Source organism: Podarcis vaucheri, assembly GCF_965113315.1.
Source record: "Podarcis vaucheri genome assembly, contig: SUPER_1_unloc_1, whole genome shotgun sequence".
Taxonomy (NCBI): Eukaryota; Metazoa; Chordata; class Lepidosauria; order Squamata; family Lacertidae; genus Podarcis; species Podarcis vaucheri.
In genome coordinates this window covers 407,466-430,891 of record NW_028118828.1, presented here as the reverse complement: position 1 = coordinate 430,891, position 23,426 = coordinate 407,466, and the positions used below count along the sequence as shown (strand labels likewise).

Here is a 23,426-nt window from a genome sequence, read left to right as displayed (position 1 = left end):
AGCAGCCTTCCGAAGCCTGGCGGTGGGAGGAGGTCTCTCCGCCCCACCGCCAGCCTTCGGAGCAGCCTTCCGAAGCCTGGCGGCGGGAGGAGGTCTCCCCGCACCACCGCCAGGCTTCGGAGCAGCCTTCCGAAGGCTGGCGGTGGGGCGGAGAGACCTCCTCCCGCCTCCAGGCTTCGGAGCAGCCTTCCGAAGGCTGGCAGTGGGGCGGAGAGACCTCCTCCTGCTGCCAGGCTTCGGAGCAGCCTTCCGAAGCCTGGCGGTGGGGCGGAGAGACCTCCTCCCGCCGCCAGGCTTCAGAGCAGCCTTCCGAAGGCTGGTGGCGGGAGGAGGTCTCTCCGCCCCACCGCCAGCCTTCGGAGGAGGTCCGAGGACAGTGGGGAAGACGCGCTGCGCTTCCCCGCTGTCCTGGAGATTTCCCTATGGACTTTCGTCTTGCGAAGGGCCGGCCAAATGCACCCCCCTCCCAATGTTGCGCCCGGTGCGGCCGGCACCCCTGGCACCCCCCACGCTACGGCACCCCCCACGCTACGCCACTGGCCGCCAGTGTGCTACAGGCGGTGTGCTGCAAAAGTGCCACATGCAGTGGCGGAGCTTCATGCTCCAGCACTGGGGGCAGGGAGCAGGCGGGGGTGGGGCTGGTGCGCATCCCAAGGGCGGGTGCGCTGTCGGCAGGGGCATGGTACCACATCCTGGAGGCAAGGCATGCTGCCTGCGGGGGCAGGGTGCCCAGCACGGGTGGGGGGACAGCCGCGATGGCATCCTGGGGGTCGCGCTCCCAGGGTTGGTGCGCTCCCACCGAACTCTTCCTTCACCAGTGGCCACAGGTGTGCCGCAGGTGTGCCACAGATGTGCTACTGGCAGTGTACCACACGTGTGCCGCAGGCAGTGTGCCACAGGTGTGCCACAGGCAGTGTGCCGCAAGTGTGCCGCAGGCGGTGTGCCGCAGGCAGTGTGCTGCAGCTGTGTCACAGGCAGTGTGCCGCAAGTGTGCCGCAGGTGGTGTGCTACAGGTGTGCCACAGGCGGTGTGCCGCAAGTGTGCCGCAGGCGGTGTGCCACAGGTAGGTGTGTCACAGGTGTGCTACAGGCGGTGTGCTGCAAGTTTGCCGCAGGCGGTGTGCCACAGATGTGCTACGGGCAGTGTGCCACAGGTGTGCTGCAGGCAATGTGCTGCAGGTGTGCCACAGGCGGTGTGCCGCAGGTGTGCCAGCGCAAAACCCTCCCTCCGCCCCTCCCATGGCCGCCCTCCCCCACCCCGACGAACTGGGGCGGTGGGAATTATGGGCGTTGAGATGGTGCAGACAACGGGTACTGTATTTTTATTTCTAGGTGGGCCCGTTGCACCCCACACGTTAAGGTCTCTGACAGGAAAAGAACGTTGACGACAGCAGTTCAAAAGTGGGGGGCGGGGGGGGCAGTTGTCAGTGGGAGGGGCACCTTCCCTGGGGAGCCATGTTCTGAGGGCAGGAGGCCAGGATTGGCCCAAAAGGCCTGGGGTGTCCCTCCCGTTGTAGGACTTGGAATCCAGGATAAAACTCTTGGAATAGCCTTGCCAAGGGCTCGGGGACAAACTCCCCTGCCCCCATGTCTTTGCAAATGTGCTGGGGTTCCACATCCCTTCCCTAGGGGTGAGTATTGGATAAAACGAGAGCCTGCCCCCCACTGCTCAGGCTCTTTGCCTCCCACTCTGCACTATCAGATGCGGCTGAGCCCTCTCCCCACGAGGAACTGACAGACTGACTTTTGCGTTTCAGCTGCTGGAGGAAGATCAGCTATACCTCCTGGAGGTCATCCAGAACTGCCAGGCAGCTCGGCTCAGGAGGCTACGAACCCTGAAGTGCTCCAAGCAGGAGACGGCCAAAGCTATTATGGTGAGTGATGAGTGGTGTGAGGGACCCCTATGGGGAGGGAGGGACAGAGAAGGGCTTTGGGAAGGGCTTGTGCATCTGCTGGAGAGGAGGACGCTTCTGGCTTACGGCATGGGGTTGCCAACCCCCTGGAAAGACAAGCCTGACGTTTGGGGTCAGAGCCGTCCTCTGGAGACCCCCAGAAGTAGCTGGACTTTCCTCTTCTGCTGTCTTCCAGCACATCTTTGGCCACTTGGAGCGCTTCAGGGATCGCACCCTGAGCCTGGCCCTGGTCTTGGAGGCCCTCCTCCAGCTGAGGTGAGTGGGGTCTTTGGGGTGGGCGGGGTTGGTGGGGCAGAACTCCACAGGGAGCTCTGGGTGGGCAAAAGCAGGCAGTAGGGGGCAAGGGAGACTTGGAGGAGGCAGCATCTAACCCCTTCCCTTTCTCTCTCCAGCTTCATGAGACCCCATTTCAGCAGCAATATGGTCAGTGCTATCCTGCATAGGACAATGGAGGCTGTTCTTGGGGGCGCAGAAAAGGAGGACGACAAAGAGGTGTGTCCTCTGCTTTGACTTCCCTTTGCAAAGCTCTTTCTTCTCCTCCTTGCACCCTTGCAAGATTTAACCCAGCACTCAACCTCTCTTTTCCCGCAGGAATTGAAGAGGCAATTCCAGAGCCTGCTGGGGGGGGGGGTCTCCTTCTGGAGGCTCCCAATATTGGCACCCTCCTCCAGCTGCTCACTCTAAGTGTCTTGATGGCATCAGAAAAATTGGGACAATTGGGAAACACTGGCCTGCGAGCGCTCCTGTTGGAGAACAGCCTTTACCAAAGGTGTCATGGACTTCGAAGGAGCACGAACTCAAGGCGAAAAGGAGAAACGAGCTAAGAGGAAGGCATGTTTGGCAAATCCTCACCACGATCAACTCCTGCCTGGAAACCTATGTCCCCGCTGTGGAAGGACGTGTGGACCCAGAACTGGTCTCCACAGTCACTTATGGACACACCGCTCAGACTGTGTTCATGGAAGGCAATCTTACTCAGCCACAAGTGATCACCAAAGAAGAAAGAAGAACAACACAGTGCCTAGGCTTGAACCCTACAGAGGTCACTTCAGTGCTGCTAACACAGCAAAAACGACATGGGAGGCACCAGTTACAAGTTACCAGTCTCTGCAGCCACAGCAGGTGCTGTGATTCTCCAGCAGTTTGACTTCACCCCCAGAGGCACACTCCATTGTCTCCAAAGATAGGTAAGATACCAACAAGAGGGAAAATAACAGGCCATTCCAATCACCAGAGTGTAGTCCTAAATGGCTCACCACACCTGGGTTGCTTTTTTAAATATATACCTTGTAGAATTTGAAACCCACCAGGCATTTTTAAACCACGGATCTTCACACCATAAACATGTCCCTCTTGAGGTTAAAAAATATGCAGCATAACAAACTGCTGCTTAAAGAAATGCAGATAAGAACTTAAGGGCCCTGCTGGACCCAACACTCCTTTATCACATTTATCTTTTCTGTGAACCGCCCTGAGACATCTGGGTATAGGGTGGTATATAAATTCAATCAATCAATCAATCATCAAATGTCCACAAGCAGAACCCAAACATAACAAGCATGACAGAAGCACTTTCCATACCTGCAATTCAAGCATATTGCCACCAGCCATGGAGGCAATCTAATGAGCCCTTGTATCTGAGGAACTAGCTGTACAGTCTTTTAGGTCCTAAAAAGAAATCCTTAATTTTTAAAAAAGTATGTCAGGTGGCATTACAACCACGTTAAGGAACACCACAATTTTATTTCATTGAAATCTTGAGCATTCTCCATCTGGCAACAGCTTCAATTGATTTTTCATGGGGGACACCTGAAGTTCCCACTGAAACTAATGGAAGGTGGAAAGCTCAGCATCATGATTAACTAAAAAACTTAAATATATTTGCACAAAATAAAAAGGTTTTAATAAGCACATATTATGTTGATAAGGCTTAAACTGTTAAAACTGACCAACTCGAGTTCGTCTGGCTTGCGTGGGGGGGGGGAAGGTTTTAAATAAAATTAAAAATGCCTTAACCTGCCACCTCGCCTCAAAACAAAGAACAGGAAACTAATGTTGCCCCAAGGTATAAGATTTATAATACCATAAATCACACATTTTATGCAGCTGTGTATGATAGGTTGCAAGCACATTGAGCAGAAGAGTTCATTCTCATGATCTTTTCATTTGTTTTCATGCTCCATCATCAGAGGTGGCTGCTCGGTATCTGAAGCAATAGAGCTTGTTGTCTGCACCACCACTCAACAGCAACTATAGAGCAAGGAAGAAAAATCTAGTTATAATGAGACAATATTCAGAAACATTCATTCCCCCCCACCCCAATCTAGACCAAGTAAAAACAGTGGTCCCTTGATTCCCGAACGGCTTAGTTGTCGAATAAATTGGCTCCCAAACACAGCAAACCTGGAAATAAGTGTTCCGGTTTGCGAATGTTTTTTGGAAGCCAAACGTCCGACGTGGCTTCCGATTAAGAGCAGGAAGCTCCTGCAGCCAATCGGAAGCTGCGCCTTGGTTTTCGAATGATTTCGGGAGTCGAATGGATTAGGTTTGAGAACCAAAGTACCACTGTATCAGGAAAAACCATTTTTCATCAAAACTTGCATAAGAAACACAAGGCATGGTATCACAGATTTCCAAATGCTTAATGCAAAGGAAGGTGTATATAGGGAAAAGCTAATTTATATTCTGGCTTATTAAGCAGACATATGATTAATACAGCCAATTGTGCCTTGGAACTTTTGCCTGCCTTAATGTTAGGAACAGAAACTTCACAATGTCTTAAATCCACAATATAAAGAGAAGCAACACAAAATGCTATAAACAAAAAAACAACTGGACATGTTGCATGATATCTAACATCAGCGTCCTGATTCGTTCTGCAGGCTTGGGGGAAAACCCAGAACAGGTTTCAGGGCACACAGGGAGAGGAAGTCCCATTGCACAGGCAGGTCTTTGCAGTAACAAGACTTTGTTGGGAATAACCCAAAGTTTCTGCAAAATCACATACATTCTTTCAAGTAGTTTTAAGATAAATCACTTTCACAAGTTGAACCTTTGGCGTTTTGCACTGCATAAGTAATGAATATTTATAAATCACTACACATATCCAACTACATAAACAATATCTGCTGCAAAGATACTTCGATTTCCACCCCATTCCTGTTTCTGACGAAGTTCTTACCCCTGCTTCTGTCCATTCCACACACAAAACCTTGTCTTCATGAGCAGCCAAGTCATAGAGAGGTGCCTTGCAACTATAGGAAACAGATATTAGACAGCCATACTAGTTATATTACATGGAGATAAAAGCATTCTGATGGCTAATTGCTGAAATCGGCCAGCAAATTCCTTCTACGTAAACTTCCCCTCCTACTCTCATTCTTCTGTCATCTTTTCGGGAAGATCCAATTGCAGAAGACTCTTATTGTCATTCAATCAAGAACTTCTGCTGGCACAAGGTTGGGGGTGGAGGGAGGTGGTGGCGATTTTTGCAGATTTCCCACTCCTCCTGCAGCCCCCTAGAAATCGGGACTAAAGAATTTGGGGGATGACATGGGAGGTGGTGCTGAACACTGCAGGATGAATCAACAAAAATATCCTCCTCACTTCCATCAGTGGGAGAAAAATTCCACTCCTGGGAAGCTTCTGTCAACAGGAGCAAAGTCTGGGTCCAAACTACAATTTCACCTTTGGAATTATGCACACTGCCTACATACGGTCTTTAACCATAAGCCAGTGCTGATTTTGACCTATAGAGCGCTATGTTGCTCAGGACTCCAATACCTCAAGGACCATCTCTTCCCATATGAACTAGCTGAGACACTATGGTCTTCATTGAAGGACCTTCTCTGTGTGCCCCACTCAAGGAAGATGAGGATGACCACATATGAACAGACCTTTTCACTGGTGGCCTCCCATCCAATGAATGTTTTCGGAGGGAGATGTCCCTGGCATCATCCCTGTCAGTCTCTAGGTGCCGGGCTAAGACCTTTTTGTTTACGCAGGCCTTTGGCTACTTGATCTTGTTCCTCACAGTGCTCCTCATCTTTCAATGGGATGGGTAAGACTTGTCCTTATTAATAATGTGTTTCTGAATGAGCACTTTAATGTATTTTGCATTGTTCACTGTTTTAATTCTTTTTATTGTTCTGAACTACTTTTATGTATTGCATTCTACCTTGCCAAGTCACTTTGAGACTTCATGTTGTATAAAGCAATTGGTAAATGCAATAAATTAAAAACCCCACTGTCCTGCTGTGCCATAATCCTTAGAAAAACAGAATTGCATCAAACACGATGCTTAGGGAGACATTTGCAGGTGCAGAACTAACGTCGAGGAGAATATTGCTAAAATCAGACTTAAGTTCTAGTCGGAACCCTTCAAATCAAGATCAATTGCCCGAAATATTCAAAGAAGCTATAGTGACATTTCTTCAATTTGTGTGTCATCCAGTAACACAAATCCATATGGCAAAAGTCAAACCAAAACCCAGGGTTTAAAGTTTACCTTCTTGTGTCCCAAAGTTTGACAACGTTGTCTAAAGAACCAGAGATGAGCTGTTGCTCATGTGTTGGTGACCACTTCACTGACGTCACCCAGCCAGTATGTGAGGTAAGAGAAAGCAGTACCAAAGAACCATCTGAAAAGAGGCAGACAAATCTCACTAGCCACAACTGATGAATCACACAAGACACTTAAAATTTTTACAAGCATACAGCAGGGTGAAAGTGAGTACACAATGGATACAAAAATAGTAATAGCCAGCATTTTTAGTAAACGTGCTGAAATCAAACAGAAAGTAGGAGACAATGACCACTCCCTAGGCCACTACTGAGATGAGATGTTTCTTTACAAAGCCCAAAACAAATGTTTGTTAAAAGTAGCACATTAGTGATATAATCAGTAAAAACAGGACATCTGCAAGCCAGATGAAGGAATTAGGAAGTTGCCATATACCAGGTCAGATTTTTTTATCCGTCTAGCCCAAATTTGTGTACCCAGACTGGCAGCTGCTCTCCAATGTCTGGTGCAAAAGAATAATAATAATTTATAATAATAATTTATTATTTACCGTATTTTGTGCCCCATAGGACGCTCCGGCCCATAGGACGCACCTAGTTTTTTTGGGGGGAAATAAAGAAAAAAAAATTTATTTCCCCCCCCCCCAGGTGCGGGGCTGGAAGAACCAGGTCGGGGAACAGTGGGAAGGCACGCTCTGCCTCCCCACTGTCCCCCGAGCTTGTGGGGCTGGCGATGGGCAGAGCTGTGCTGATCCCGGGATGGCAGGCAGCTCTGCGCCGCCATCCGGAGCGGGGCGGGACTTAGCGCCCCGCTCCGGATGGCGGCGCAGAGCTGCGCTGGCCCCAGGACCGCAGGCAGCTCTGTGCGGCCACCGGGAGCGGGGCGGAGCTTAGCGCCCCGCTCCGGATGGCAGCGCAGAGCTGCGCTGGTCCCAAAGCAAAGTTCTTAACCTGAGGTACTATTTCTGGGTTAGTGAAGTCTGTAACCTGAAGCGTATGTAACCCAAGGTACAACTGTACATCACTTATGTCAATTACAAGTTATTATCAGCGTTAGCAGAAAAATACATTGATATTAGCTACTGTATTTGTATTTGCAACCCAAGGTACCACTGTATACATTCTGTTCTACCCACCTTTAGTACGAGGGTCCCATAACCTAATGTGTCTGTCAGTGCTTCCAGAGGCTAAACGCCGACACAACGGCGAGTAGGATATAGAGTTGAACACTTTGTTTCCAGTCTATGTAAAAATAAGAGTAGAAAGAAGTAGGGTGGATTTAAAACACTAGTCAGTAAGACTCGATTTAAATCATTTCTTTTTACAGAAAGACTCATTCTTGCTGGCATAATCTTAATATTTACAACCAGATGAAAGTTTCATTTTTGGAATAATAAATTTGCAGAGTAGTTTTTACAGCTATATCAAAAATTGCTGATTTGCTTATACTATTAGCAATACATAGACAAATAGTTATGAAATTATTGTGAGGTTTAATGAATTAACTGTTTATATTTGGACAACTTTTCTGCTGTACTTTATTGGAAGGAGAAAAACAATCATTTCCTTAATAACAATTTAAACAATTTATTTAACAATAACATTATAGCATATATATCCATGTTTGTTAACTGATGTGGTTAAACTTTTTTTTTAAAAAAAAACTTAAACAGAGTTTTAGCACACATGAAAAACTTAAAACAAATCCTTATTTCCTGAGGAATAGCCTTTGGACTATAATGTAACTTAAATAGAAAGCTATCTTTAGAAATATTTTTCCTCCAAAAGAATTTTATTTTAAAAATCCGATTTAAATTTTAAAAAATCTGATTTAAATTTAAAAAATCAGATTTTTTTTAAAATAATCATTGATTTTTATCCACCCTGAGTAGAAGTAATTAATGAATTGCTCTTTAGACTTTGTACAAAACTCTTTGTTGAAGGCAGTTAAGCAATCTGAGAAATGGCGAACTTGGTTTGCAAGAGAACTCACCAAAGTGGATTTGAGGCCCCCTGTTTCAACATCCCACACCTTAATTGTGTGGTCCCATGAAGCACTGCATATTTCATCTGTATCTGACCAAAGTACAGAAGAGACCGATTCTGTATGACCAGAGAGGGTTGTAACAGGAGTCTAGACAGGAAAAATAAATATTGGGAGGATATGATTATTGAAATATTTCATTTTGTGAAACGAGCTTGTTCACTAATGCTGTTAAGTCTATACATATACAGTGGTACCTCGAGTTAAGAACAGAGGGCCTTCTCGGTAGTGGCACCCACCCTGTGGAACGCCCTCCCACCAGATGTCAAAGAGATAAACAACTATCTGACTTTTAGAAGACATCTGAAGACAGCCCTGTTTAGGGAAGTTTTTAATGACTGAGGTTTTAATGTATTTTAAATCTTTTGTTGGAAGCCGCCCAGAGTGGCTGGGGAAACCCAGCCAGTTGGGCAGGGTATAAATAATGTATTATTATTATTATTATTATTATTATACCTCAGGTTAAGAACTTAATTTGTTCTGGAGGTCTGTTGTTAACCTGAAACTGTCCTTAACCTGAAGCACCACTTTAGCTAATGGGGCCTCCCGCTGCCGCTGCACAATTTCTGTTCTCACCCTGAAGCAAAGTTCTTAACATGAGGTAATATTTCTGGGTTAGCGGAGCATGTAACCTGAAACGTATGTAACCTGAAGCGTATTTAACCCAAAGCATATGTAACCCGAGGTACCACTGTACTATAGGAATTGCTCCCAAGTAAATGTGCATGGGATTTTGCTATTTCCCTCCATTTCAACCCACGGGAGTTGGCTCCAGGGCTTAGTAGACAGCTATCCAATGCGTCCTCTCTCCCTTGGCGATGGCAGCTACCATCTTAGTCCCCCCCCCCCCAAAGCAATGCCTCTGTTGTTGCACTCTAGGCAAAAACAAGGCACACAACTTTTGGCAATCAGCACATTTTTGTGTTCTTAGCTGTGGGACACAGTTACCTCTGCACAGGGAATGGCTTGCTGGAGGAGGCGACACTCTGACCATAAAAAAAATAACAGTACAGTGGTACCTCAGGTTAAGTACTTAATTCGTTCTGGAGGTCCGTTCTTAACCTGAAACTGTTCTTAACCTGAAGCACCACTTTAGCTAATGGGGCCTCTGGCTGCTACTGCGCCGCCAGAGCACAATTTCTGTTCTCATCCTGAAACAAAGTTCTTAACCCGAGGTACTATTTATGGGTTAGCGGAGTCTGCAACCTGAAGCATATGTAACCTGAAGCGTTTGTAACCCGAGGTACCACTGTACAACAAGTTGGAAATGCCAAAATTGGTAGACCCCTCCACAGATTCTCTGTGGTTGGCAATGCTGAGCCTCAAGAGTAATTTAGCACTAGGAAAGCACCATCTCCCAGCTGACAAAAATGTCCAAGCTGATCTTGAGATGGAGAAGGAACTCAATGAGGCATCCAAAAGGAGTAATTGTTGTAGTAATGGGTGATTTCAATTACCATCATATATACTGGATAAAAGGGACGTGGGTGGAGCTGTGGGTTAAACCACAGAGCCCAGGGCTTGCCGATCAGAAGCTCGGCGGTTTGAATCCCCGCGATGGGGTGAGCTCCTGCCAACCTAGCAGTTCGAAAGCACGTCAAAGTGCAAGTAGATAAATAGGTACTGCTCTGGTGGGAAGGTAAACGGCGTTTCCTAGCACTGCTCTGGTTCGCCAGAAGCGGCTTAGTCATGCTGCTCACATGACCCGGAAGCTGTACGCCGGCTCCCTCGGCCAGTAAAGCAAGATGAGCGCCGCAACCCCAGAGTTGGTCACAATTGGACCTAATGGTCAGGAGTCCCTTTACCTTTATACTGGATAAATGTGTGTTCCAGTCACAAAAGAGGCAACATTTCTAGATAGCCTCAATGACTCTGTCCTAGGACAGCCGGCCACAGAACCAACCAGAGGATCAGTGACTCTGGACTTTTATTACGTGGTTACCAGGACCTGGTAAGTTGCGAGGACCTTCGTTTACATTGAGGTCCAGGGCCGAGCGCCTTCTGGCAGTTCCCTCACTGCGAGAAGTGAGGTTACAGGGAACCAGACAGAGGGCCTTCTCAGTGGCGGTGCCCACCCTGTGGAATGCCCTACCATCTGATGTCAAGGAAATAAACAACTATCTGACTTTTAGAAGACCTCTGAAGGCAGCCCTGTTTAGGGAAGTTTTCAATGTTTGATCGTGTTTTAATACAGTCGTACCTTGGAAGTCAAACAGCCTAGTTCTTGAACGTTGTTCATCGAATGATGGACATCTGGAAGTGACTGTTCCGGTTTTTTAACGTTCTTTTGGAAGCTGAATGTCCGAGGAGCTTCCTGCAGCCAATCAGAAGCCGTGCTTTGGTTTTTGAACGGACTTCCAGAAAGGATTCCGTTCGACTTCCAAGGTACGGCTGTATTCTGCTGGGAGCAGCCGAGAGTGGCTGGGGAAACCCAACAAGATGGGTGGGGTATCAATAATAAAGTATTATGTTGTTGTTGTTGTTGTTGATGATGATGATCTCTCTCAAAACAGTGATCACGGTGCTATCAAATCCCACATATATATAAAAGAACAATTGCCAGACACATCTAACTTGGATCGTTCAAAAGGGGTTTAGACAAATTCATGGATGGCATTCGATGATTACCAGTCATGGCTGTGTACCAGCTTCAGTACTGAAGACCATATGCCTCAAAATACTGGGGAACACAAGCAGGAAGGAAGCTGTAGCACTCAAGTCCTGCTTTCAGTTCCCGATGTGCATCTGATTGGCCAGGATGTTGGACTACATGGGCCTTTGATCTGACTCAGCAGGGCTTTTCTTACATCCAAGTGGAACTTACAGAGTACTGCCTTTTGGGGAAACTAAGGCAAATGTCCCAGCTGCAGCCAGCAGGTCCCTGGAGGTATAGCTGGCTGGTAATGTTAGGCCCGAATCCCACATCCCCTCAAAGGAATTTCTACACAATTCAGGTTTGTCTTACTCTTGTTAGTCCCAACTGCTCAGTTTTCTGCTTTTTCCTTGGTCTGTTTGCCGCCTCCTCCGTTTCCATTTCATCCTCTTCATCCGTAGGCACTGAAATAAAAAAATACGGTCATTTTAACCATACGACCACTCGCTGGTCAATCTCCTATTGCTATAAATTGGTTCTTTGTAAAAAAAGAATAAATCTAATTATCAACAAATCTGTGATATGAAGAATCACTGATTAGTCCTAATTTACACGCTGGCCTGCGATTTGCACACATTTCCCCCAAGAACACTGATCAATTGCCATATTAACTCAATTCCATGGAAGCAAGCGTTTTAGTCATTGGGGGCAATCCAAGTATGAGCTAGATGTCGTCCAATGGAATTAACTTCCAAATAAAAGCTTTTGGAATTGTGGAGCCAGCTTGCTGTAGTCATACTAGTTGCTTAAGGTCAGGTGTGGGCAACCCTGGCTTTTTAGACATTGCTGAACTACACCGCTTTATCATCCCTGGCCACTGAACCTATTTGTTGGGAGCTATCAGGATGGGCATTGTAGTTCAGCGACATCTGGAGGGCCAAAGGTTTCCCACACCTGATTTAGGTTCCTGTGACATCTTAATTTTATTGTGGCAGAGGTTGTGGGGGCTTCTCTCAGAAACATGAAGTGTTTTGCCCGATTTTTTTTTTTTTGCATAACATCAGTTCTCAGATTGAAGATCACAGTCGCAGCAGTCCTCTCCCAGTCCTGCAGCTGCTGCTAAAATACGGTTTAGTACATCCAGATTTGTGGTTTGTTTCCCTCCAAATAATCACGGCTACCATGAGGATCATGGTGATCAGGTGGGGATATAAAAGTTTATTGGTCCTTGAGGTATCCAGGACCCAAGTTGTTAAGGGCCTTGTAAATTAATGCAATAGGGATGCGGGTGGTGCTGTTGTCTAAACCACAGAGCCTAGGGCTTGCCGATCAGAAGGTCGGCGGTTCGAATCCCCGATACGGGATGAGCTCCCGATGCTCAGTCCCTGCTCCTGCCAACCTAGCAGTTCGAAAGCATGTCAAAATGCAAGTAGATAAATAGGAACTGTTCCAGCAGGAAAGTAAATGGTGTTTCCATGTGCTGCTCTCGTTCGCCAGAAGCGGCTTTGTCATGCTGGCCACATGACCCGGAAGGATTTACTTCCAGTTAACAATATTTTATAATCCACTAAGGTTTACGAGTGATACGAACCACAAGTCTGGACTCATTCCGATGCAGCACTTAACCCAGCGTTTCTCAAACCTGAGTCTCCAGCTATTGTTGGTCTACAGCTCCCATCATCCCTAGCTAGCAGGATCATAATAAAATAAAATAAAATAAAAATAAAAATTTATTATTTATACCCCACCCATCTGGCTGGCTTTCCCCAGCCACTCTGGGCGGATCCCAACAGAATTAAAAGCACAATAAAACATCACACATTAACAACTTCCCTAAACAGGGCTGCCTTCCGATGTCTTCTAAAAGTCAGACAGTTGTTTGTTTCCTTGACATCAGATGGGAGGGCGTTCCACAGGATGGGCGCCACTACCGAGAAGGCCCTCTGCCTGGTTCCCTGTAACCTCACTTCTTGCAGGGAGGAAACCACCAGAAGGCCCTCAGAGCTGGACCTCAGTGTCTGGGCTGAATGATGGGAGTGGAGATGCTCCTTCAAGTATACTGGGCCAAGGCCATTTAGGGCTTTAAAGGTCAGCACCAACACTTTGAATTGTGCTCAGAAACGTACTGGGAGGCAGGACCGGTGTTATATGGTATTGGCGGCCACTCCCAGTCACCAGCCTAGCTGCCGCATTTTGGATTAGTTGTAGTGGTCAACAATGATGGAGTTGCAATCCTACAACAACTGGGGACACAAGTTTGAGAAACACTGACTTAAATCAAACCGTGGCTTAGCAATGGTTAACGTGGTGGCAGCAGGGCCAGCGAAGGAGCACTGCGGCTGTGATCATCATTCTGAGCACCTGCATGTTTACTTATTTGCAATAGCTACAGTCTGGCAAACCAGGTCACCATGGCCTGTCCTTCGATAGCCACTATTTCCTCATGTGTAGCAGAAGTGGAGCTATGCTCCTAGCCCTGATCCCAATGTTGCATCCTATTTTCCATGCTTCTCTCTGCCTTCCTGTGTTGAACGCAACATCTGACAAGGAAGCCCTTCATGTAAACAGCGGCTTATGCACATGGGCTCCAGGCGAATCGGACATCCTCATAATCTGGCGGACCCTGTTCCTACATGTGAGTTAAGCACATCGCTAGGACTTTGAGGTATGTTTTTAGGGAGCTACGAGACAGACACTGGGTTACAAGTGGCCTAAGCAGTTCACACATTAATTGAACCTAACCCCTATGGCGAAACGAAGTATTCTCCAAACTCACAGGACTGATATACATACACACGTGAGAATTTACAATTCTGCAACACAGCACCACATTTTGAGCTTCTCGTGCAGTTAGCAAAAGTATTTGCACGCAGCTTCAAACTGCAATGTCTGGGGCAGCTTCAGTTTGCCAAATAAGGTGGTTCAAGTTCATGAAAAGAAGGGTCCGCCCACATGTAAACCACTCAGAGGTTTCATTTACAAATAGGCATTATACAAATCCTGTTAAATAAATTAATGTATCGTAAGCATGCAGAGTTGTAGACAAAGGCGCTGGGAGTTATTAGATGAAAGGTCAAAGGAAGCACATAGTTAAACACTGATCTTACCTGCAGACCAGATCTTTAGCATCTTATCCCAGGATCCACTGCAAAACTAAACACACCACAAAACAGTTTTCAACAAAAATGGCACATTTTAGCTAGCTATCATTTGTGATGGGCAAGTTACCCAAAGCTTGATTTCAGAACAGGCTTAACTCAAGTGAGTCACTGTGTTTTTCCATGTATAAGATGCCCACATAAGACACCCCTATTTTTTTGAACACAAAATTAAGAAATCGGGCCAAAGGCCAAGCCCGAACCGGAGTCTGGGTTACCCGTGCCAGAGGCCAAGTTTGAACCACAACCTGGGCCACCAGCACCACAGCCTGAACCCGAGCCCAGGCCACCCATACCAGAGCCAGAGCCCAAACCCCTGTGCATTCAACACCCGTGTATAAGATGACCCCCAAATTTTGACTAAAATCTTTTAGCAAAAAACATCGTCTTATAGATGGAAAAATACGGTAAAATAGGCTTGATCTGACTCCAAACCAGATTCAAACAGGACCCAGGGGAAGTTCCCATACCCTTTTGAATGAGCTTTTGCGTTTTATTTTTAAAAATCTTGAGGCTGAAAGCACCTTCCTCAGCCTTCAGCTAAACAATTCCTCACTAAAAGAATTCCCCATGGTTTTACTGGAGAATAGAAAATCAGGAAGTGGGGGAGGGAAAGAGATGGATGCCCCATGCCATAATTTCACATCTCTTTTTTTTAAAAAAATATTTTTTATTACATTTTTCAGGTACAGAAAACAGAAAAGAAAAGAAAGAAAAGAAATCCAACATTCCAAAATATTTTTTCATAACCAACCGGACTTCCCCACATCTCCCTCACCCTGCATTCTTTACAATAAAGATATCAGCAAATTACTACCTTGTTTCATGCATTCTTTTGTACTTTTCAAATATTATATTTTGGGTTTTAGATACTTATTGTCAATTTACTTATACCTTAAATTAAATATAATATTACTTTAAACTCTAACCCTTTCATACTTATAACTTAGGTTCCTATATCTCTGAATCCTGATTGCTGAAGCTAAATTTTCCAAATCATGCAAATTCTTAAGGTTCATATAACTTATAATATTTTTCATAATTTCACATCTCTGAGTGTTTACAGAGGGTGGTGAACACAGCACATGATATCATGGGCTGTCCCCTAAGCCTGCTAGATGACATCGCAAGGGATCGTTGCCTTAGGAGAGCAAGAAAAATTCTCAGGGACGATTCACACCCCGGCCAGCAGCTCTTTAATCTTCTACCCTCGGGCAGGAGATCTAGAAGTATAATCAGTCGTACCAACAGGCTAAAAAACAGTTTCTACCCATGGGCTGTTAGGCTACTGATCGGAAAATACTAATAGTATTAATTTCACTGTACACAGGTTGTACATTGACTTTAAGAGTATTATTACTATTACTAGTGCAAGGCTTCCAGTTATCAGAAGATAGAGAGCAGATGCTACAGTGGTGCCTCGCAAGACGAAAAGAATCCGTTCTGTGATTCTCTTCGTCTAGCGGTTTTTTCGTCTTGCGAAGCAAGCCCATTGACTGATTAGCGGATTAGCGCTATTAGCGGCTTATCGGATCAGCTGATAAGCGGCTTAGAAAAAGGGGGGGGAGGAAAAAAACCCGCAGGAACTCGCAAGACATTTTCATCTTGCGAAGCAAGCCCATAGGAAATTCGTTTTGCGAAGCACCTCCAAAACGGAAAACTCTTTCGTCTAGCGAGTTTTCCGTCTTGCGAGGCATTCGTCTTGCAGGGCACCACTGTATAGTGTTGTCTTTTATGTGAAACAACATCAGCGGTCTCAGCTGCTTGGGTGAGAGGGAGGGAGGAAAGGGCAGTCAATGTAACTTACTTTAGTCCTTGAGCCATCCACAGCGACAGATTCTACGCTTCCTGCATGTCCTCTGCAGCAGTGAAGGGCCTTCACTTTGTTCTTTTCTACATTCCATTCCCACAGCAGGATAGTCTGGTCCATCGATGCACTAAGCAGCAGGCATGACAAACTATCTGAGGGATGCAGGCATAGCAGACAGGTTCACACAGCAGTCTTTCCCCAAACCAACCCTCTCCTAATTCTCCCAACCCGCTCAAATACAGTGGTACCTCGCAAGACGAATGCCTCGCAAGACGAAAGAGTTTTCTGTTTTTTGAGTCGTTCCGCAAGATGAATTTCCCTATGGGCTTGCTTCGCAAGACGAAATGTCTTGCGAGTTCTTGCGAGTTTGTTTCCTTTTTCTTAAAGCCGCTAAGCCGTTAATAGCCGCTAAGCGCCGCTAAGCCGCTAATAGCCGTGCTTCGCAAGACGAAAAAACCGCAAGACGAAGAGACTCGCAGAATGGATTAATTTCGTCTTGCGAGGCACCACTGTATGATGTTTACAAAACAATTATAAACTGGCCGAGGATGGGGTCAATTTGGACCTGAGGCAATGCAGAAGGATATCACAGGGCTGCTGGGAATGTAGAAGTAAACAGAATATGACGGTCACTCATACACATTCACAGTTTAATGGCCATGAATGCAGTCAGAGGCCTCAGTATAACATCAGGCAGCCCTCTTTAGGGATGTTTTCAACGCTTGAAGTTTTATTCTGTTTTTAATGTTCTGTTGAAAGCTGCCCAGAGTGGCTGGGGAAACCCAGTCAGATGGGCAGGGTAGAAATAAATTATTATTATTATTATTATTATTATTATTATTATTATTATTACCCAGTGGGACTTTGTTTCAACACAAAACTGCCAGGTAATGTGGCAACAATTGCACAGGAGGAATTGCAAAGAAGAGTGGAATTTGAGAGGTGGCTAGGTTATTCTGATGCAGCGAAAGCAAAAAAAGTATTTTGATAAATTTGTTAAGTGTTTAAGGTGTCACTTTCTGTGTTGGATTTCAGTTTGGAAATAACTGAACAATTCGGGGTGGCATGTTTTCTGTGAAATTTGTTGAAGCTGAAACCCCAAACAGAGTAAAATCCACTTACCTTTTTTGACCCAGGCCACATCTTTAACCACATCTACATGTCCAGCAAGCGTCATTATGGGTTTGCCTTCTACTGACCAAATCCGAGATGTCTGGTCATAGGAGCCTGTCAATATCCTATGGAATTTAGAAGCAAAAAAACCTGCTTGGTGGTTGTCTATAGTTCTTCATAGGATACCTCTTCTAACTTTATGGGCTTTAATCGAGCACTTGACACACTGTGCAATTTCAATTTTTTTGGAATATTATGCTAAGATATTATGTTTGTTAATGAAGAACCCTTTCCCAGCAAAGCACTTGGGCTATAGAAACTGCGAACAGTTAAAGCTGCAAATCTATAAGACAATGCCACCATCCATTCCCTGCGGGGACATCATGCTAAAATGCTTACTATATTCACATATACTTACCTTCTGTGCGGTTTGAAAGTTTAAGTGGAGATTTTGAATGGGAAAAAATATGTTTATTTAAAAGACAGAGGGGAAAGTAGAAAAAGAATGGATAAACTGACACTGTGCCTTCAACATGGTGAGCGAAATAAAACAAGACGAAAGAAAAATGGATACAAAAACTTTCGGAATACGCAGAAATGGCGAAACTTACCAGAAAAATAAGAAACCAAGGTAACAAACTTTTTATAAAAGAATGGAAATGGTTTATTGAATATTTACAAATAAACTGTAAATAGATAAGGACATTGGCAGGATCACTGTAATAACCTGCAATTTTATAAGAGGATATATTTAAAGCAGATGAATAAATGAGTAAACTAAGTTAAATTGGAATATGCAGAAAATATATATAAAAAATATTTAAGGAACTGCAGAAAGATGGGGAAAGAAGCCGAGTTTTGGAATGTTAAAATGGTTGTAAAATCATTGAAATGTACAAAACTGAAAAATCATAAATAAAAAAAGAAATAATGAAAGGCGATATCTTACAGGCAGAAAGTCAGACAAAAGAGATAAGGAAAGAAGTAGCATGTCTCCCTTACCATTCTTCTGTAGCTTCAATAGAACTGATCCAATCATCATGGAGCATGCATTCTTCAGGTTGCGGAGCAGTGTATTTTTCAACATACTCTATTGCAACTACTTCTTCCTGCGCACACAAAACACGTCAAAGGAAAGGATCAGCCACAGAGGTTTCAGAGGAAAATTTCCTCTGCAGCAGAGAGGCTTCACAAGAACTGTGGCTGCTACTTAGCACCGAGAGCTCCTCTTTTAAATTGTTTTTAATTTTTATCTGTGTTGCTTTAAATGAGACCACCTTGGCTCTGAGCCCTGGAAGCCCTGCACCCTGCCTGGCTGGCCCTTTCCCATCTGGCCTGGGAGAGTGGAGTGCGGACTGACTCCAGCTACAAAAGCTGAGGCTGTTGAACAGATTCGTGGGCTGGAGTATTGTTTACGGGGGGGGGGGGGCTGAGAGAGCTTGTTGCTGTTACTGATATTATTGTTGTATCTTTCGTTTTAGATCTTATGATTTATGTGGAAATTGTTTCCATTAGGTTGTGTACTTTTTGATGTGTTTTATTTGTTGTTTATGACTTCTGTTACGTTTGTAATTATGTAAGTCTTTTCATGTTGTAAGCTGCCTTGAGCATAGTTTCAGCTATGGAAAGGCGGCATACAGCGGTACCTATGGGTTAAGTACTTAATTCGTTCCGGAGGTCCGTTCTTAACCTGAAACTGTTCTTAACCTGAAGCACCACTTTAGCTAATGGGGCCTCCTGCTACCGCCGTGCTGCCAGAGCCCGATTTCTGTTCTTAACCTGAAGCACTATTTCTGGGTTAGCAGAGTGTGTAACCTGAAGCGTATGTAACCTGAAGCATATGTAACCCGAGGTACCACTGTACAAATAAAATGATGATGATGATGATGATGATGAGCCTTGGCTCCTTTGTGCAAGACTACCTGCTGAAGATGAATGATACAAGCCAGCACCCACTCGCTGTTAGCTTTACTGAGCTACACTGGCAATCCTGAAAGGCTGCTATGTTCCAGGTGCAAACTGCCCAACAGAAGCACTAGGCAAGAATGTTGAAGGAAAGACCAGAGAGAAAACTGGTCTTCAGGACCTCACAGATGCACTTAGCCTATTTTATCTACTTGGACTTTGACGTGCTTTCAAACTGCTAGGTTGGCAGGAGCAGGGACCGAGCAACGGGAGCTCACCCCGTCACGGGGATTTGAACTGCCGACCTTCTGATCGGCAAGTCCTAGGCTCTGTGGTTTAACCCACAGCGCCACCCGCGTCCTGCACTTAGTCTACTATATACTTATTTAAGATTATGATTTGTATGTTGCTTAGGAAAAGCCATACATAGATACTGAAAACAAAACAAGGTGGTCTCTTATAAGAAATCCTTATTTTCTTCCAGTTCCCTCTGCCCCCCTGAAACCAAGGGGGCAAATTACCTGCACCAGATCCTGGCTAATTCAAGTAAGGGACTCAATTCTGGGCCTCTCAGGAGAATGGAAGGGCTTTTTGGTCCAATGCATTCAAGGTAATCTCTGCTGCTGGAATGCCTCGTTCCAGGGCCTTACACTGGCTACTGCAAGAAGCAGGCCTGTGTTATGAGAACAACAGAGGCCTCTATAGCAGACATGGGCTCCCAACTGCAGATGCACTTTTAACCAATCCTAAGCCCCCTCTAGGGGACACGAGTGGCGCTGTGGGTTAAACCACAGAGCCTAGGGCTTGCCGATCAGAAGGTCAGTGGTTCGAATCTCTGCAACGGGGTGAGCTCCCTTTGCTCGGTCCCTGCTCCTGTCAACCTAGCAGTTCGAAAGCACATCATAGTGCAAGTAGATAAATAGGTACCACTCCGGCGGGAAGGTAAACGGCATTTCCGTGCACTGCTCTGGTTCGCTAGAAGTGGCTTAGTCATGCTGGCCACATGACCTGGAAGCTGTACACTGGCTCCCTTGGCCAATAAAGCGAGATGAGCACCGCAACCCCAACAGTCGGTCACGACTGGACCTAATGGTCAGGGGTCCCTTTACCTTTAAGCCCCCTCTAGCTAGCAGCTCTGGAGGCTAGAATTGCTCTGTCATACATTTGCAAGCCAGACAGCCCGATACAATAAATGGGAGTTTTGCACAAATTTAAGTGGATGATTCTCTATTTCTTACTCTCGTTATCCAGAGCCTATACTCCACACACACACACAAACCCACTCCAATGACTTACAGTTGAGATATTTTCCACTTCCATGTGCCTCACCAGGGACATGCGCAAGAACTGTCCGTTAATAAGGAAATCAAATTCCACATATTTGTGGCCTTCTAGAGACAAAGAAAACACAAAGTGTCAGGTTGCATAGCTTATATGATACTCAGAAGATGCAGTTTACACTGTACATTTGCGAAGTCTTGGTGCCTATGTCTAAAATGTAGCCTTCAGTTATTCCTGTACAATACACACTCATATTACCAAGTTATCACAGGCAACCAAACTTTATTCAGGGGAATGCAAAAATTCTCAAGTTTTTTGTTAGCAGATAATATTTAGCTCCCCAAACCAGCAGTAATATCACTGATACACATTACATATTCAGCAAGTTGGATGTTACAGCATCTTGGTTCCAAGCGTAATATTCTTTGAACCCCTAGACATAACACACTTTTCTGTCCAAGCAATCACAAGGAAACAAAAAATAATCATAGAGATTATCAGAGATTGTGCAGAGATTTTGTCCATTTGAACATGTACCCAAGGAAGGCAAGAAACTTACTGTGTGAAATGGCCCTGTGACCACAGCAGGAATTCAACTGGGTACCACAGTGAGAGTCAGTATAATGAAATAGTCAGTACTAATTTGATGTGTGGGACCCAGGTTCAGATTGCTCCTTGTAAAGATCACTGGAGACCCTTGGCTAAGTCACTGTCTCCCAACCTAGCCCATACGACAAAAAAACTGCTCCAGGGATAACAGTGTTCTGACACTTTGAGATGAAGCATGAACTACAAATGTGATAAATAAATAATACATACATAATCTACAAATTGTCTTGTGCCCCAATTGTGTATCTCCACTCTAGTTTGCTTTGCTAAATAAGATATGCTTTGGGAGGAAGGGTTGAAAATAAATGTAAAAAATTAATGTGAGTTTATATGGAATTTGCTGAGGTGATATCTATCTCACCTCATCTATCTCATCAGGTGTTTAATAGCAAAAATTAATTAAGTCTGTAAAACTGTAAACTGTGATTAGTTGTATGTGTGGTAACCACCTCTACAGACTTCTCAAATTTACTCTCGACTAATAGCAAGGGGGCAAACTTTTAAAACCACTTCCCTCAAACATAAACGTACCATTTTTTGCTTCCAGCAATTTGTTGATAACATTACTGAGATCAGCAACTTCAGAAGCAGCTGGGACGGAGAAAGGAACATCATCTACTGCGTATCTGTGGAGAGAACACAGTTGAACACAGTATTCAGAAGAGGGTAAAATCAATCTCAAACTTCCACCATCGTCTTCATGGGAAATATTTTACCTTTTAAGAGCAGACTCATATACTATACCATCATATAGGTATGGTAAAGGACCCCTGGATGGTTAAGTCCAGTCAAAGGCGATTATGGGCCCTGCCACTCATATCAAATCCCAGTAACATCTACCCCCAACCTGGATGACCAACCAAACCCAAGAGAATTGTTTTGGAATCAAAACAAACCAACCAACCAACCAACCAACCATCTGTGGCACTTTAAAGGCACTAGGCACAAGATTTCCTGCACTTTTGCCCATTTTACAACATGAACAAATTGCTACCCTCAGGTGCCACAGATAGGAGAATGTTTGAGAGAGATGGCTGAGGCAAAAAACCGATGAAATGCAAGCACGTGGATACAGATTACACACATATACATATATCCAATCAACTAAGATGCTTTGCATATAATTGCTAATTACAGGTAGCAAGCTAACTAGTCTATAACCAGCTGGATTGGAGGTAAGGCCCTTTTTGAATATAGGGATGTGGCCCAAACTTTGGGAAATAACCCAGATGAATCAATAAATGAGAATATTACCGCCACCGGGGAGGCCCATCAGTCAATCTTAGATTCTGGGGGCAAATAATCTACGCCTGGTGCTTTATTGCTTCTTAACTGTGAAATAAGGTTCTTGACTTCAGTTATAGATACTGGAAGACAATCTGGTAAGTTTCCAAAAGGTTCTGTTATTTGGTTGACCCCATCACCCTGCCCTTGATAAGAATGAATGATAATATTGCATACACGTACATATACATCTATATGAATGAATAGCTGAGGCCAAAAGACCGTAAAGTGAAAGAGGCTGGCAGTCTAGCAATGCCAAAATGGACTTTGCTTAAGAGCAACGCTTCAACCACAATTGCCATTGCAGCGATGACCCAGTTATGCCCTTCCAGACCCCGGCGATGTACTTACTTCGTGTCCTCAGTGAAGAAGCGAGCCTGAAGCTGCGCCATTTCAAAGGCTGGGATATTTCTGTCTCTCCCCAGAATCAGCAGCGCCTCGTCCCACGTGGCTTCAGAGTTGCTTCCGCCCTCTACCGCGGAGCCGATGGAGTCGCCTCAGCGAGCGATTAGTTTAGTCTGCCCTTAAAGGTAAAGAACCAGCTTTTCTTTTTCTCCCTCTCTTCTCGCCCCCTACTTCCTACATAAGCCACGAAGTCAATGGGTTGTTGTTTTTCAATTGGTTCCTCCGTGCACCAAAAAAGGCGTACACTATATTTTAAAAAATTATATTTCCTACTCCACGTCCGTTCCCCCGCTTGAATCCTGGGAGCTGCAGTCCCGGAGCTACAATTCTCAGGAAATTAGTTCTCAGGGTGGGGGAAACGTGCTTTGTGCTGTAAACTTATGCTGGGTTTGTAGCCTGTTATTCCTATTTATGCCCATCTGAGTTGAAGGAAGTTGGGCAATATAAAAATAAAACTCATATATATATCTATTATTTCTCTCTCTCTCTCTCTAGATATATATTTGAGTTATTTTTATACTACCCAAATACCTATGTGTATATGTATGAAATGTTTATTTAATACTGCCCTTTATCTAACGATCTCAGGGCGGTTCACGGCATAAAAATACAACATAAAAACAAAGTTCATAATAGGAACAAAAATAAAATAAAACTCATATATATTTATATTATCTCTCTCTCTCTATATATATATATACACATATATGTCTTATTTTTTATATTACCCAAATATATGTGTGTGTATATGTATGAAATCTTTATTTAATACTGCCCTTTATCTAATGATC

At 44.8% G+C, this 23,426-nt stretch overlaps 2 protein-coding genes across 3 annotated transcripts in view; one reads left to right on the top strand and one right to left on the bottom strand.

The window, feature by feature from the left end:
* Positions 1–3,635: 3,635 nt before the first annotated feature.
* Positions 3,636–22,712, bottom strand: WDR12 (WD repeat domain 12). Of its 2 annotated transcripts, XM_082242376.1 has the most exons (13): positions 22,582–22,712; positions 21,478–21,572; positions 20,353–20,447; positions 18,154–18,260; positions 17,161–17,276; positions 16,036–16,190; positions 14,178–14,223; positions 11,443–11,534; positions 8,427–8,567; positions 7,570–7,675; positions 6,420–6,552; positions 5,094–5,166; positions 3,636–4,162 (listed from the first exon to the last, which is right to left on the bottom strand). In XM_082242376.1, exons 1-13 carry the CDS (start codon positions 22,620–22,622, stop codon positions 4,085–4,087), a joined length of 1,278 nt encoding a protein of 425 aa, XP_082098502.1. In that variant the 5' UTR covers positions 22,623–22,712; the 3' UTR covers positions 3,636–4,084. The 2 variants fall into 2 exon arrangements, with proteins under 2 accessions (XP_082098502.1, XP_082098503.1); XM_082242377.1 differs by lacking the exon at positions 22,582–22,712 and having other exon boundaries at positions 20,353–20,444; positions 21,474–21,572.
* The window catches only part of CARF (calcium responsive transcription factor), a 30,586-nt gene continuing 29,820 nt past the window's right edge, over positions 22,661–23,426 (top strand). The window contains exon 1 of the mRNA XM_082242366.1: positions 22,661–22,760. The gene's annotated coding sequence lies outside the window, so the exon portion shown is untranslated. The remainder of the gene's footprint in view (positions 22,761–23,426) is intronic.